Below are 14,841 nucleotides of genomic sequence, written 5' to 3'. Positions count from 1 at the left end.
TTACTTTGCTGAACATTATTGCTGTTTACAGTTTATCTCTATCTATAATAATATTCAAGATAATAACCAAATTCGGCAAAATTTCCTTAAAATTACCAATTCAGGGGCAGCAACCCAACAACGGGTTGTCCGATTCATCTGAAAATTTCAGGGCAGATAGATCTTGACCTGATAAACAATTTAACCCCATGTCAGATTTGCTCTGAATGCTTTGGTGTCAGAGATATAAGCCAAAATCTACATTTTACCCCTATGTTCTATTTTTAGCCATGGTGGCCATCTTGGTTGGTTGGCGGGATGGCTGAACACATTTTTTAAACTATATACCCTAATAATGATTGTGGCCAAGTTTGGTCAAATTTGGCCGAGTAGTTTCAGAGGAGAAGATTTTTGTAAAAGTTTACGGACAACGGACGCAGGACGCCGGAAGACGGACGCCATGTGATGAGAAAAGCTCAATTGGACCTTTGGGCCAGGTGAGCTAAAAATGAGAAATTTTGTAACAAGTCACATCTGAGACATAAAATATTGTAAGTATAATAGTCCCAGGTCACATCAAAGATGACTTGCAAATTCAACTGCAAATTAACATTCTACACATGAAATCTTTTTTTATGTACCTGCGATTAATTTTTTTATACTACCAAAATTGAAATGGACAAGGTAATTAAATGATAGGATAAATTCATTAATTATCTGTCTAATATGCATTAAAAAGTGTTGGCCACACAATGTTGATACTATAAAAGAAATACTGAAAGAAGCTCCTCTGAAAACAGTTTGAAGTAATAGGACACAGAGATATTCCTACATAAAAGGTTGCATACTTCTAGTAATGGACCTTCTGCTAATATTAGTGTTAGTTTTATTCACATTTTTTTTCTAAGAGATTGATTATTTGCTGAATGTCCAGTGGCAAACATATCATGCATGTTCAATATATCATGCATGTACAAATTTGAAAAACCATAAAACTGTAAACAGGGTTGACCATGATAAAGGGATGAACAATTGGACTACTTTTTACAGGCACCTGTTTCTGAAATTTGTTTTTACCTAAATACCTTACTGTACATAGGTATTTTGTTTCAGTGATAACTGCCCGTGCTACTTTTGGGAAAAAAGGAAATGTTGGATAATAATTTGGAATTGCAGCAGGCCACCTACGGATCCCTCAATGAATTATTGCAAGGGTTTTAAAATATTATGTATTGTTGATGCGATGTCTTCATTTCGTAGAAGCTCACATCCTGTCGGCAATTTATGTTAGGGTAGGCATGAAAATTTAGGGTAAGAAGGGAGGCAGGAAAACATCTAGTATCAACTCAACACCAGGCCCACTGATGTTTCATTTAATCACCTAACATGTACTCTTTGTAAGATAGTTGTCTCATTTAGTATACAAGTAATTTACAGTACACAACAAGTGAGTCAGTTAAAAACTGTTATACAGAATATTCGTGACAGTGGATGATTCACTCAGAAATTCAGGTGATTGCGATTGATTCACTCAGAAATTCAGGTAAATATGGGTGATTTACTCAGAATTCAGTCGACTGGTTGATTCACTCAGAAATTCAGATGAATATCAGTGATTTACTCAGAATTCAGGCGATTGGTTGAATCACTCAGAAATTCAGATGATTATGGGTGATTTACTCAGAAATTCAGCTGAATATGGGTGATTTGCTCAATATTCAGATGAATATGGGTGATTTACTCAGAAATTCAGCTGAATATGGGTGATTTGCTCAAAATTCAGATGACTGTGGTTGATTCACTCAGAAATTCAGGTAAATATGGGTGATTTACTCAGAATTCATATAATAGTGGTTGTTTCACTCAGAAATTCAGGTGAATACAGGTGATTTACTCAGAATTCAGGCGACTGGTTGATTCACTCAAAAATACAGATGAATATGGGTTATTTACTCAGAAATTCAGGTGAATATGGGTGATTTACTCAGAATTCTGATGACTGGTTGATTCACTCAGAAATTCAGGTGATAGTGGTTGATTCACTCAGAAATTGAGGTGAATATAGGTGATTTACTCAGAATTAAGGCGAGTGGTTGATTCACTCAGAAATTCAGAAGAATAAGGGTGATTTACTCAGAAATTCAGGTGAATTTGGGTGATTTACTCAGAATTCAGATGACTGTGGTTGATTCACTCAGAAATTCAGATGATATGGGTGATTTACTCAGAAATTCAGGTGAATATATGTGATTTACTCAGAATTCAGGTGAATATGGGTGATTTGCTCAGAATTCAGATGACTGTGGTTGATTCACCCAGAAATTCAGGTGAATATAGGTGATTTACTCAGAATTAAGGTGACTGGTTGATTCACTCAGAAATTCAGATGAATAAGGGTGATTTACTCAGAAATTCAGGTGAATATGGGTGATTTACTCAGAATTCGGATGACTGTGGTTGATTCACTCAGAAATTCAGATGATATGGGTGATTTACTCAGAAATTCAGGTGAATATATGTGATTTACTCAGAATTCAGGTGAATATGGGTGATTTGCTCAGAATTCAGATGACTGTGGTTGATTCACTCAGAAATTCAGGTGAATATAGGTGATTTACTCAGAATTAAGGTGACTGGTTGATTCACTCAGAAATTCAGATGAATAAGGGTGATTTACTCAGAAATTCAGGTGAATATGGGTGATTTACTCAGAATTCAGATGACTGGTTGATTCACCCAGAAATTCAGGTGAATATGGGTGATTCACTCAGAAATTCAGGTGAATATGGGTGATTTACTCAGAATTCAGGTGATTGTGGTTGATTCACTCAAACACCATGTATTGATTGATACCACATTTGCATATATCCAAGAAAAGAAACTAACTGCATAATTCATTTATCAATAATATAAATTTAAAATTGTATCCACAAGTACATTATGTGGTGACAACACTTTTGATCTACAAATGTGTAAAATGTATATTTCATAAATTTAATAAATACAACACATTTAAAAATAATCGTCATGCATAAAATTTTAATTAATTATTTCATATAATTGTTAAGGCTATCTGTTTTAAATAACCACCAACCATCAAATTTGATTAAAAGTGCCTTACTTTTTAGTTTTATACAGTGACTGTATAAACAACTTGAAAGCTATCTTGCATCTTCTTTGTTTATCATATCATTATCATTGCACAAATTTTAAGACTTTTATAAACAAAAATTTCTATATAAATTTGTGTAGTATCAAATTTGGTGGTTGGTTGTTTATATAGATTTTTATATATAGATATAGGAAGATGTGGTATGAGTGCCAATGAGACAACTCTCCATCCAAGTAACAATTTATAAAAGTAAACCATTATAGGTCAAGGTACGTATATATATATAAACTATATTAAGGAGATAGGATTTGATGTTTAAATCAATACAATGTAATTATTCATATTGAATACAAGTACACATTTAAGTGCATTTTCAGCCTTCATTTATTTCATTTAACATATATGTTAATAAAAGATTCCATTTGTCAACATGTTCATAATATTGTTTGAATTTCAGAGAAAACACCATTTAATCCAGAACTTTGCTGATTGATTCAAAATAGGGGGGGGGGGGGGGTTGGAGGGGTCCTGATCCCGAAATCCCGGGCTTAAAAACATGGAATCCCGAGGTTCCGAATTTAAAAAAAATTTAAATCCCGACATCCCGAAATTCGAAAAAAGAATTAGCCGGATCCCGAAAGGATCAATCCCGAAATCCTGAGCTTAAAAACACCCAACACCGGAGTCCCGATAAAGTTCCTACCCCCCCCCCCCCCCTCAAAATAGAAATTGTCCATGAAACAATTTCCTAAATTTCATTTTTTTTTAAATTTTGATCAGATGTCACTATAATCATGATACTACTTTATTATTCTTATGAATTGTTGAAAAGTAAGATTCAAACAAAATCATGAAAACTAATCATAAGAAAAAAATAATATTTGTGAGTTTAAGGAAAATTTATAAAAATAGTCTGAAAAATATTGAAAGAATAACTTTTGTCCACTAGCTGTACTTTAGTACATAAATCATTTCAAAATGTAAGTATTCTTCTTATCAAAACATGCAAAAAGCAGGTAATACTGTTATGAATCAAAATTATAATATATAAATAATATACATATGTATAACATCACAAGTGTAAGTAATCAAAAACTAAAACTTATTTTTCCCAGTTTAGTTCACAAGATTAAACTTTAAACTACAATATTAAGACTTAATGTACCCTATAATAAAAACAAATTTATCATATTTTTTAATTATTACTCATAATTTGTATCTATTACTTCAGTTTTTATAACAATATTTAAGTTGTCAAAAGTGTTTGTTTCCTCTGTGGAATCAAAACCAAAGTTTGTCTGATGCACATTTTCCATGATATTAATATCCTGAACTTCATTATATTTAAATGCATTATTTGAACAATCTTGAACTTCATTAAGAAAATTTGGAAAATCTTGAACTTCATCATACTCATTGATAATGTCAGTAGTTTTATTGCTAATATCTTGAATTTCATCAGCTAAATTATCGAAGTCCTCAGTATTTTTGCTTTTATTAGCAAAAATTGGAACTTCTTCACAATTCACTATATATAGGTTAGTCTCCTTTATATTAGAAATTGACTTTGGTTTTCTTTTAGATTTTTTCGTTTTAGTTGAATATTTTCCAGTAGTAGATTTCTTTTTTACTTTTTTATCAGATGAAGTGTTGCTTTTCAAATTCTTTCTCTTGTTGTATCGTCTTTTCTTAGAATGTTCACTTTCTGTCAATTCCTTTGCCTCTGGAGGCCCAGGACAAGGGTGATTTTTTGCATCTTTAACACGTTTGAATCTTTGTCTGCAAACACCACATTTTTTTGGATCTAATTCGCCATTATGGACTCTCATATGACCGCTAAGATTTGAAGTCTGAGCAAACCTCCGACCACAGACTGTACATTCGTATGGTTTCTGGCCACTACAGATTATAATGTGCTTTTCTAAGCTGCTTTTAACAGTAAACTTTTTATCACACATTGTACAAGGGAATGGTCTATAGTTAGTATGTATTCTCAAATGTATTGATAATTTTCGATTTTCAATAAAAGTTTTCCCGCAGTAATTGCAAACAAAAGGACGGTGACTCGAATGTATTTTCTCATGAATTTTCGATTTCCGTAAAGCATGGAAGACCTTTCCACAGTGTTGACAAGGGTACTCTTGAAAGACTAAAATTGGCTTGTAAACTTCTGAATTGGTCAAATATTTTTGACCATCACTGTTCAAATCTTTTTCATTTATTTTACCATTATTTTTCAATAGATTTTCGACCTCAACCATAAAACCAACGTCATCCAGAACTTTTTCACCATGGTTCTTTTCAGTATTAACATTTTTGTCTTTACAACATTCAATCACATCTGCTTTTTTGTTCCTTTTACTTGTGTTTATTGTCATGGTATCATTTGACCTTTGCTCTGATAAGCTGCTGGATTGACTTCCCTTAGTTACACATCTATTACCTAATAAAACTGTCTTTTCATCTTTCTTATTCCTAGAGTTGTCTCCCATACTGATTTTCTTCAATTCAGAAATACCTACATTTTCAGATGCATCTGTATCAGAGTAATCTCCCTTTGAATGTAGTTCTAAATTGTCTTCCTTCTTGGGAACAATAAATTTAGCTTTTGCATTGACATTTCTGGGCCCTGAACAAGCATGCATTTTAGCTTCAATGATTCGTTCAAATCTTACATCACATACTTCACATTTGTACGGATCTTTTTCCCCAGTGTGTATTCTAGAATGACTTTTAAGATTTGTATTTTGAGAAAATCCCCTCCCACATATATTACACACATAAGGTTTTTCCCCGCTATGGATCGTCATGTGTTTGTTTAGGTTACTAATTACGTTAAATCTTTTATCACATAGATCACACTTGTAGGGTTGTTCGCCGGTATGTGTTCTCATGTGTCGTTTCAATTTCCCACTTTCAATGAAACCTTTACCACAAATTGTACACACATGTGGCTTTTCACCTGTGTGTATTCTTTGATGATTTTTTAACTTCGATGTGTCAGGGAAAGTTTTCGAACAAAATTTACATGTATGTGGTCGTTCTCCTGTGTGTATCTTGAGATGGTCCCTGAGGCCTCCACTCCAGGTAAAACTTTTATTACACAGACCACAAGTGTAAGGTCTTATTCCATTGTGCATGCACATGTGTGTTTTTAATTTTGAAGGTGAATAAAATGAAGCATCACAAATATCACATTTGTACGATTTTTCTGTCCGCGCAATTAAGTTGGCATGGCGACGGAAATGGTTTTTCATTTCCTTCTTGCTACTTTTACAAACTCCACATTCTGGACATTCATATTGGTCTTTATAATTATGTGATTTTACATGAGTCATTAGTTTCCATGGTGACCTACAAACTTTTCCACATTCTTTACAAATGTGGAGTTTCATTTTCAGAGTAGATTTGCCACGTTTAGTCAACAAATCGTCAGTTATATCGACTGAACTTATTTCATTATCACTACTCCCACTGTACATAAACATGTTTTTTTTAGTTTGGTTGTCAGAAAATGGTGCAACTGGGTTGTCCGAATTTTCAGACAGTGACTGATTTTCAATGCTATTTTCGACTTCAAAATCACTGCTATCTGAGTCATCATCAATGATTTCAGACTTAACTTGTATACTACGTGTACCAGAATTAGTAGAAGAATTAGTATTCCTTGTACATTCTTCTTGACTGCTGTGCTCAAAACCATTATTACCTTGTGCTTTTGCCCTTTGGTTTTGTTCATGTGCTTCTAAATGACTCACAAAGTCATTATCTAGGACATCTTCTGTGCCTAAAATAAGAATCAGACAAAACGTTTAAAATTAATTGGAGTAGTGCACTCTGAATACTTTCTTCTACAATTAATGTTACACTGACCACCAAATGGGTAAGTATCAATGCATTATATCCTTGGCCAGAATTCCATAAATTGTAAAGATCACATACTAGCACGTAGAGGTTGCATTCAACTTTTTGTAAATTCTTACATAAATGAAAAAAATTCTGAGATTCGGATCTCCGAATGCAGTGGGACTTTTCAAGTCTAAAAAAAAAACGACAAAAAAAGACCCCAAAAAAAAGTATAAAAAACCTACACAGCTACTGTTATCAGCATTTTGAGTTGGCTCATGGATCATCTTGTCACATTTACCTGTTCTTGTCTATTGTTTGTTTTATATGCATGTATAATTCATATATTGTAAATTGTGTTTTTTTTCTTTCATATTGTTATTGTATCTCTATACTGATGTTACATGTATGCATTGGCTGTTTGAGAATAAAGATACATTTATAAATTATATCTAAATAAAACAAGTGTAGATCTGTTTACCTGCAAGGTTGGCAAAAAAGCGGTCAATATCGACCATGGTGGCAGTAAATACCAGTAAATACTGGGAAATACTGATCAATACTGTCAATTGAAATTTTAATAGGATTTTACTATTAAATCCAGTCCATACCTGGTCAATTACTTAGTAAATATAAAAATAAGGAAATGTGGCATGATAACAATACTTATGATAATTCCTACTTTTGGTGGTTTTTTTTGTTCTTTTACACAAGTAGGACAGTTCATTTTAGGCTATGGTGAGACAAATGTTCTAATGGAAAAAAAAATACCACTTCCTCACAGATTCAATTAATCTTCCGGTTATTAAAATAAATTTCCAAAAGAAATGTAAATAAATAACTCTTTCTAATCATATGATGAGAACCTATGATTTCATTTTAATGAAAACTGTAGTTTGTGAAGGTGTCATATAATTTTGGATATGTTCCTTTGAGGATTTTTGATAGAGCTTGTTTGTTTTTTATGTGTGTGTTACATTAAGGTGGTACCCAACACCTTCACTAAAATTAATTTGGCTCGTTTAATTTTCATAAAAATTGACAAAGTATTTACTTTGACCCTTTGACAAAAATATAAAAATTTCAAAAAATTTGAACCAACCAATTTATCAGAAAAATTAGACTGGTTATATAGCAGTTTGACAAACACTAACTTTGATCATTGAGAAGCTTAATATTCCCTGAACAACACAACGTAATTAAAACGTTTAGCTGATTTTACTCCCTTTTACTTGAGTTATCTCCCTGTAGTGTTAGGTACCACCTTAAAGAAAACATATGAGAATATGATGATATTATATGATCTCATATGCTTAAAGTAATTGATAATGTAGGACAATTGCAGGAAAATAACAATCAACAGATTACATTATCATGTCTAAGTTCTGTCAAGCTAGAAAATTAAAGTTATTGCCCTTTGATGAGAATATCAAATGTTGTAATATAGACGTGCCTTTCAGAACTTGATACAGTACTGTAAATTCAGAAATTATTGAATGCGAATAATGAGGGTAGTAATGCCCTTTACCGTCAGGCGCCAAACGGTAATTTTCGGCTATCGTTAGCGTCAAATTGGTTAGAATTTTACCGTGATTCATCAAAATATGCTTATCGGGATTCGTCAGCAGACTCAAATAATTACCGTTACCGTTATTTTTGGAAAAAAATTAACATGATTATTCGTCAAGATCAATCTACTTTTTTATCGTCTAAAAGAAAGGGTACATTTTATCGTCATGCACCAAAAATTACCGTTAACGTCATTTGGCAAGAATTTTTACCGTTATTCGTCATGAAGGTACCCTCATTACTACCCTCAATAATGCGACTGGGTCAGTATTGAAATAATAATAATTCGCATTCTGATATCTGATACTGTTTTACATATATGTGGAATAGGATCCAAGTTACATGATACCAGTCCAGTACCCACAAATGAAGTCCCTTAATAAATCTACCATCTTTTAAATGGGTTATTGTACCGAAATGAAAATAATGTAAAGATGCTTAAATTTGTAGTATATCTAAAGGGTATTCATTAAACTTCAACTTCTGTTAAATTTTCAGTGATTCTGAAATGTATAGGGTGGATGATTGTCTGAGTAAATGGTCCAAATTTTATTTTCGATTTTAACCAGGAAGTTAATAAAATGACCCTATTAATACTCAAAACAGTATTGCTCTCTTAAATGCCGGTCATGACCTTCCAAGATTTCTCCCAGAAACCATGAAGGGGGCTACTAGTATGAGAAAGTAATTTAAATTTTGCAGTCTAATATAGGGAATAAAAAATCTGCCCCTCAATTTGGATAAAATTGCATTGAAGTAATGGGGGAAATAATTGGGACCACGTCCATGTAGGTAAATTTTCCTGAAATCTCAATAATTAATCTCACATTTTTGTTCATTCTTCCAAATCACAATAATAAATTCAAGTAATAACTTCTGAATTTACAGTATCAATTTTCTATCATGGTAGGAGAAGTTATTACCCGATGATGAGAATATCATGAGATTGCAGCTGAAAAACTCCCTTCATTTTCAGAACCATAGCTCCACACTAGTAGTTCTATAATTACCTTTATCACTATCGGTTCCATTGAAGTCTCTGTTTAATTCATAACCAGGAAGACAGTTATTCATAAACTGACCAACATCCCCATACTGCTCTTCAATTAAAGATGTTATTTCTGTGGTGTACAGATCCATTTTATGCTGGAGTAAAGATCTGAACAATTTAACAAACCTGAAGAATAAAAAATGAAACATTTATAAACTTGGTATTATTTAGAATTTCAGTTAATTTCAAAAATCAAATTAAAAAATCTCAAAATCAAGAGCCCTTTAGCATCATGGTAATGTGTTGCTATATTGCTAGAACTGGATGCTATCTGAAATGATTTTCCTATGGAGTGATTGATTGAATGTTGGTGTTTAACCAGACTGTCAGTACTAGTACTATTGGATATATTTTGGCAGAAATGATCCACAACTTATGGCAGAAATGATCCACAACTTATGGCAGAAAAACTACCTAAAGATGTCATGCTTTAATCTATAGAAACAAGTGTTACACTATCCTTACTCAATAAAGGAATCAGATTTAACGTCCCCTATCCTTCCACACAACTTATGGCAGAAAAACTACCTAAAGATGTCATGCTTTAATCTATAGAAACAAGTGTTATACTATCCTTACTCAATAAAGGAATCAGATTTATTGTCCCCTATCCTTCCAGACTAAAGCAGAGATTAAACTGCTGGAATTAGATGATATAATAATAAGAAGATGTGGTATGATTGCCAATGAGACATCGCTCCACCAGAGACCAAATGACATAGTAGTTAACAACTATAGGTGACCCAGTGATCTCCCCTGGCTGTTTCAGCTTCGCTTTAATTTTTGTCTGTGACGCTATAAAAATTTCTGCCACGCTATAATTATTTTTTTTTCTTGTCTCTATACATTGCCGCAAAATAGATGTCCTAATTTGAACTTTCATCTAATTACCGCTTGTGATCATAAAAATTAAATCACCTTTAAATCTAATCCATTGAAGTCGGACAATAGAGGCAATTAGGAGTGATTAAATATGTGTTAATTGCCCATGGATGATAACTGTTTGGATACGTATGGTTAGACAATACTTGGTCATGTTATATGAAGTTTAAAGCCCAAGGCGTAGCTGAGGGTTTTAAACATTCATAAAACATGTATATGTAAGAGAATGATAATCCCTTTCTTCATGATTAAGTACGAGCGTTAGCGAGTACTTATCATGAAGTAAGGGATTTTCATTCTCTTACAAACTTAGAATATTGTAAAGTGCTCAAGGCTCAAATGATCTCTGTCTAGATTAGTCTATGAAAAGGTATATACTATGAAATTTAGAGTGAGGGGCTTGCCCCGAGCTCTTAATTTCATAGTCATATGATAGTATACACCTTTTCATAGACTATCCAATTTAGCACATATTTACAACTCAAGTAATCTTTTAATTTGTCTATTGATAGTTTATTTTGGCTGACTACTTGTATCACAGGTGTTTGTAAAACGGAGCTCATTAACGAAGTTTTGTAAATCTACTCACTAATATCATTGTAAAATATATGATTTCAAAAGGCCCTTGACTCCAGAATGAAAAGATGGTAGCTGCTGGTGTAAGTATGTATATTGATATAAAGCGGTGTTATTCTATACATGTACTTCTTTACATGGTAAGATGGCAAAATAAATTGACCAAAAGCAGGCAATAATGAAATTGCAGTGGAAGCTTAACATGTCTTGAAAACATTTTTAAATTTCACAGTAAAACTAAAGCTATAATAAATTTTGAAACATATAGATAGTATGCAGTGGCGGATCCAGGGAGGGGGTTCCGCCTTTTTTGGACGATCAATGCTTTTGAATGGGGACATATGGTTGGAACCCAACCCTTATCCTGGTTGCAACCCCCCTTTTCAAAATGGCTGGATCCACCCCTGGTATGTCCCCATAGATAGTCTTACTGATAGTCATTAAAAAGCAACTACCAAGAGATCAAAGATACTAGGGTTTATGTTTTTTTTTTATTTCAAAGTAAAAACTTAAAAGATTTATCAGAACATGTATATATAGGTGGCACATTCTCTTCAGACATAATCACGGTTTTTCAATTCATGACATCGTCCTGAACATGCATGAAATATTTGCCACTGGACATTAAGCAACCAATTATCAATCAATCAATCAATTCATGACAAAATAGGCCAAGTTGCCTTAATTTCCCTTCACAAGGTTTCATAGTTCACTCTTTTTTGTGTACAAAGCAATTGCATGGACAATTTTACGATGGCGTTGTTCTCTAAACAAGGTATAAAGAACCATATTTGTTACTCTTTATTTAAATGAAAGAAACTTGCAATCGCCGAAAAAGACTTTTTAGATCCAAAGATTTTTTATAGCAGGATATTTAAAAATCAATGTGAAACCTAATTACAAACTATTTAATTTAATTCGGAGCACAGCATTTTACTTCAAAATAGCCAGTGGCAATTTTTGTTTTAATATCTTGATTACGATATAATGAAATCTTACCCTTGTGGTCATTCATGCGTAGATACTTAGTACATGGAAAAAGTATGTACTATGAAAATTAGAAGGCAAATTCAAGCAATTTGATTGAACGAGAAGTTGTATGTTCTTATGATTGGTTGTATTCAAGAATTAGTTTCATTGTCAGTGTGAATTGAATGTTTATAACTGATGCATGACTTCATTTTTCAGCATTTCATTTACAAAAAATGTATGGGTTAGTTTTAGTGATGTAAAGACTTTCTTTTAATTTGGGAAATATTTTTAAAATGTGTTATAGACATTAGGTGACACAACAGAACAAAGAAAAGGTATGAATTGTATCTGCTTCCTGATTGTGAGTATGAATGTAAATCATGTAATATTTTAGTGAAGAATTATTCTTTTTTTATTTACAGTTTAAATCAATAAATACATTTGAGTTACAACCAATTCTATTTCACAGCCAATATTTTAGTCCAACTTTTTAAATCAAATACTATTTCATTATGTCAGGGAAATGTTGAAATAAAATGCCTTTAATTATTTTAAATATATTCAAAACTTAGATCAAATTCCTGGGTTTTTTTTTATTTCTGTTATCGGAATATTGGAAATAACTATTCTTCCCAATCGCCGGTTCAGTAATCAGAGTTTTGGAAAGCTAAAGATTTAGGTTGTTTCTTATTTTAAAACTTTTTTTTCTCTTTTTTTTTTGCATTGCTTAGATATTGTTTCTTTTTTTTAGTTATTTGAAGTTATTAATATTTTTATGATAACATTAAAGGTACAAATTTTACTGCATCAGTAAACTTCAACTTATATTGATTTTTTTGCTTGTTTCACTGAATACAACTTTTAGTATGTTAGTTAGATTCAATCACTGTGATAAATCCTTTCAATCTGATAAATCTGCTTTGGAGCAGTTGTAACTCATTTATAGAAACTCTTTGTTTTGAACTGTAAATAGAACCAAATAATAGGATAATCCCTTACTAAGAACATGATTTACATTCATTCTTCACAATTAAGAGACATCAAATCCTACAATTTCATTGGTCGAGAGCACTTTGCTATATTCTAAGACCAAGTATTGTCTGACCAATTTAGAACATATTCACTTTCGAGTGACCTTACAAAATTATCCTTTCCCATTGTAATATTTAAACTTTGATAAGAATTCACTTTTTATATTGAAGTGTTAACTAGGTTAATAAAAGGAATGTATAACATAGGTAATGATCATTTCAATGGATGGAATGAGATCGCACTAACATAGTTTTGTGAGGACAAAAAGGATAAATTGTTCAAACATTGAGTTTTTCTTCTGCTTCAGGTAAAATTTAATACTGATGTACCTTAAGGAGGTTCGCTACTCAGTTTCAAAATAACAAGCTTTTTATAACACTAGTATATATTGATAGGGGATTAATAAAGGAACCAAAAAAGCAAAAATAATATATAGGTCAATGTGCTTGTTTTCGAGATATAAGCCATTGAAATTTTGGCGGGAAAATGTTCTCTCTTGATTTTTCATAGCTTTATCATTGACAAGTTTAAGTTCCTAAAAAACATTAAAAAATAACAAAGATTTTATATGACTTTTACAGATGGCTCATAATTATACACGTAAAAGATTTATGAAAAGAAAAATGGGGGTCAATGGGCAAAAATTATAAAGGCATTCAAATGGATAAAACCAGAGGATTCCGAAAATCTGACAAAAATCCCAAAACATGACAAGCGAACATCCTTAAATTTCTTATGCTTTAGCATTTCATATGTAAAGTCCAAAGAGAGTCTGAATGACAATGAACAATGAGTTACATTGATTGAATGGGAAAATTGAGTCTAAAAATAGAAACTCGTAACTCATTAGACATACCTCAAATAACACTTGTTAAGATTTTTTTTCACAGAATTTTTTACAAATTTACTATCTGGATGATAAGTTCTATTCAGACAAAAACTAACAGTTTTTTTTTTAATACTTTTTATAATTAATCATTTACTGCGAGTCTTATATTTCCAATTGGGTGTTGGTAGACGAAATAATTACGGTTGACATACTTGGGTAGGACTACTATGAATGATTCCGACAATATAGGTAGGCGTGTTATACATCATTGTGTAGATAAATCAATAGAGATTTACGGCGTAACAAGTTTTAGTGGGGTTGACAACCAAGAAATCGAAATATAACGGAATTTCGCGACCGGGTGACATTTTTCAATAATGCAAGTTAAGTACCTTGAGTTATATTAAGGTAGATAGGAATTTTTTTTTCTGAGACAAGTGCCTGTGCATTTGAACCATAAACCATGATAAACATGTTTTGGGACAGTGGTGTAACAGGATATAAACAGCACAACATATGAAAAAACTATAATAATCAGTTGACAAGGGCTGAACTCATCAGACCGATAAAAAGCAGAAAAACAAGTAACAAAAACACAGTCCGATTATATCGAGTCTGAAATAGTTTTTGACGCAAAAATGGTGGCCATTTTGAATATTTTGTTGTCAAATAATACACTACCCAAAAATATCTTTTTTTGGTTCACCTTAAATTAATTCTTAAACCAAGGGAATAAATGCCAACAAGGTTTCATCATCGAAATCGTCATATTGGACCACTCAAAATTCCTTCTGTGTTTTTTTCCAAGCAGCTGAGGACTGGAACCTCCTGCATAAAACAGTAAACCAGTTCATATTTACGGATATGTACAGTTCGAATGAACCTCATTGAATATCCATATGGTTAGCTATATCATACATTTTAAAGTTTTTAGGAATTAAAAAGGCAAATTATAGAATTAAAAAGGCAAATTATAGAATTAAATTTATTTTT

At 32.2% G+C, this 14,841-nt stretch overlaps 1 protein-coding gene across 1 annotated transcript; it reads right to left on the bottom strand.

Moving 5' to 3' along the window:
- Nucleotides 1-2,997: 2,997 nt before the first annotated feature.
- LOC127718516 (zinc finger protein 665-like) lies at nt 2,998-14,574 on the bottom strand. Its single transcript, XM_052224588.1, has 3 exons — nt 14,555-14,574; nt 9,517-9,683; nt 2,998-6,878 (listed from the first exon to the last, which is right to left on the bottom strand). The coding sequence occupies exons 2-3, from the start codon at nt 9,644-9,646 to the stop codon at nt 4,294-4,296; spliced, it is 2,715 nt and encodes a 904-aa protein (XP_052080548.1). The 5' UTR covers nt 9,647-9,683; nt 14,555-14,574; the 3' UTR covers nt 2,998-4,293.
- Between the last annotated feature and the right edge of the window lie 267 nt (nt 14,575-14,841).

The sequence above is a fragment of the Mytilus californianus genome, unplaced genomic scaffold, assembly GCF_021869535.1.
Source record: "Mytilus californianus isolate M0D057914Y unplaced genomic scaffold, xbMytCali1.0.p SCAF_10, whole genome shotgun sequence".
NCBI lineage: Eukaryota > Metazoa > Mollusca > Bivalvia > Mytilida > Mytilidae > Mytilus > Mytilus californianus.
The sequence above is the reverse complement of the archived record's forward strand: the minus strand, read 5'-3'. Positions and strand labels throughout refer to the sequence as shown.

What these genes read in the sequence shown, in the direction of transcription:
- LOC127718516 (XM_052224588.1), bottom strand. Translation starts at nt 9,646, where the DNA reads ATGGATCTGTACACCACAGAAATAACATCTTTAATTGAAGAGCAGTAT. An exon ending in TGGAACCGATAGTGATAAAG is followed by an intron (nt 6,879 to 9,516) that starts GTAATTATAGAA and finishes TTCTTATTTTAG; the next exon opens with GCACAGAAGATGTCCTAGAT.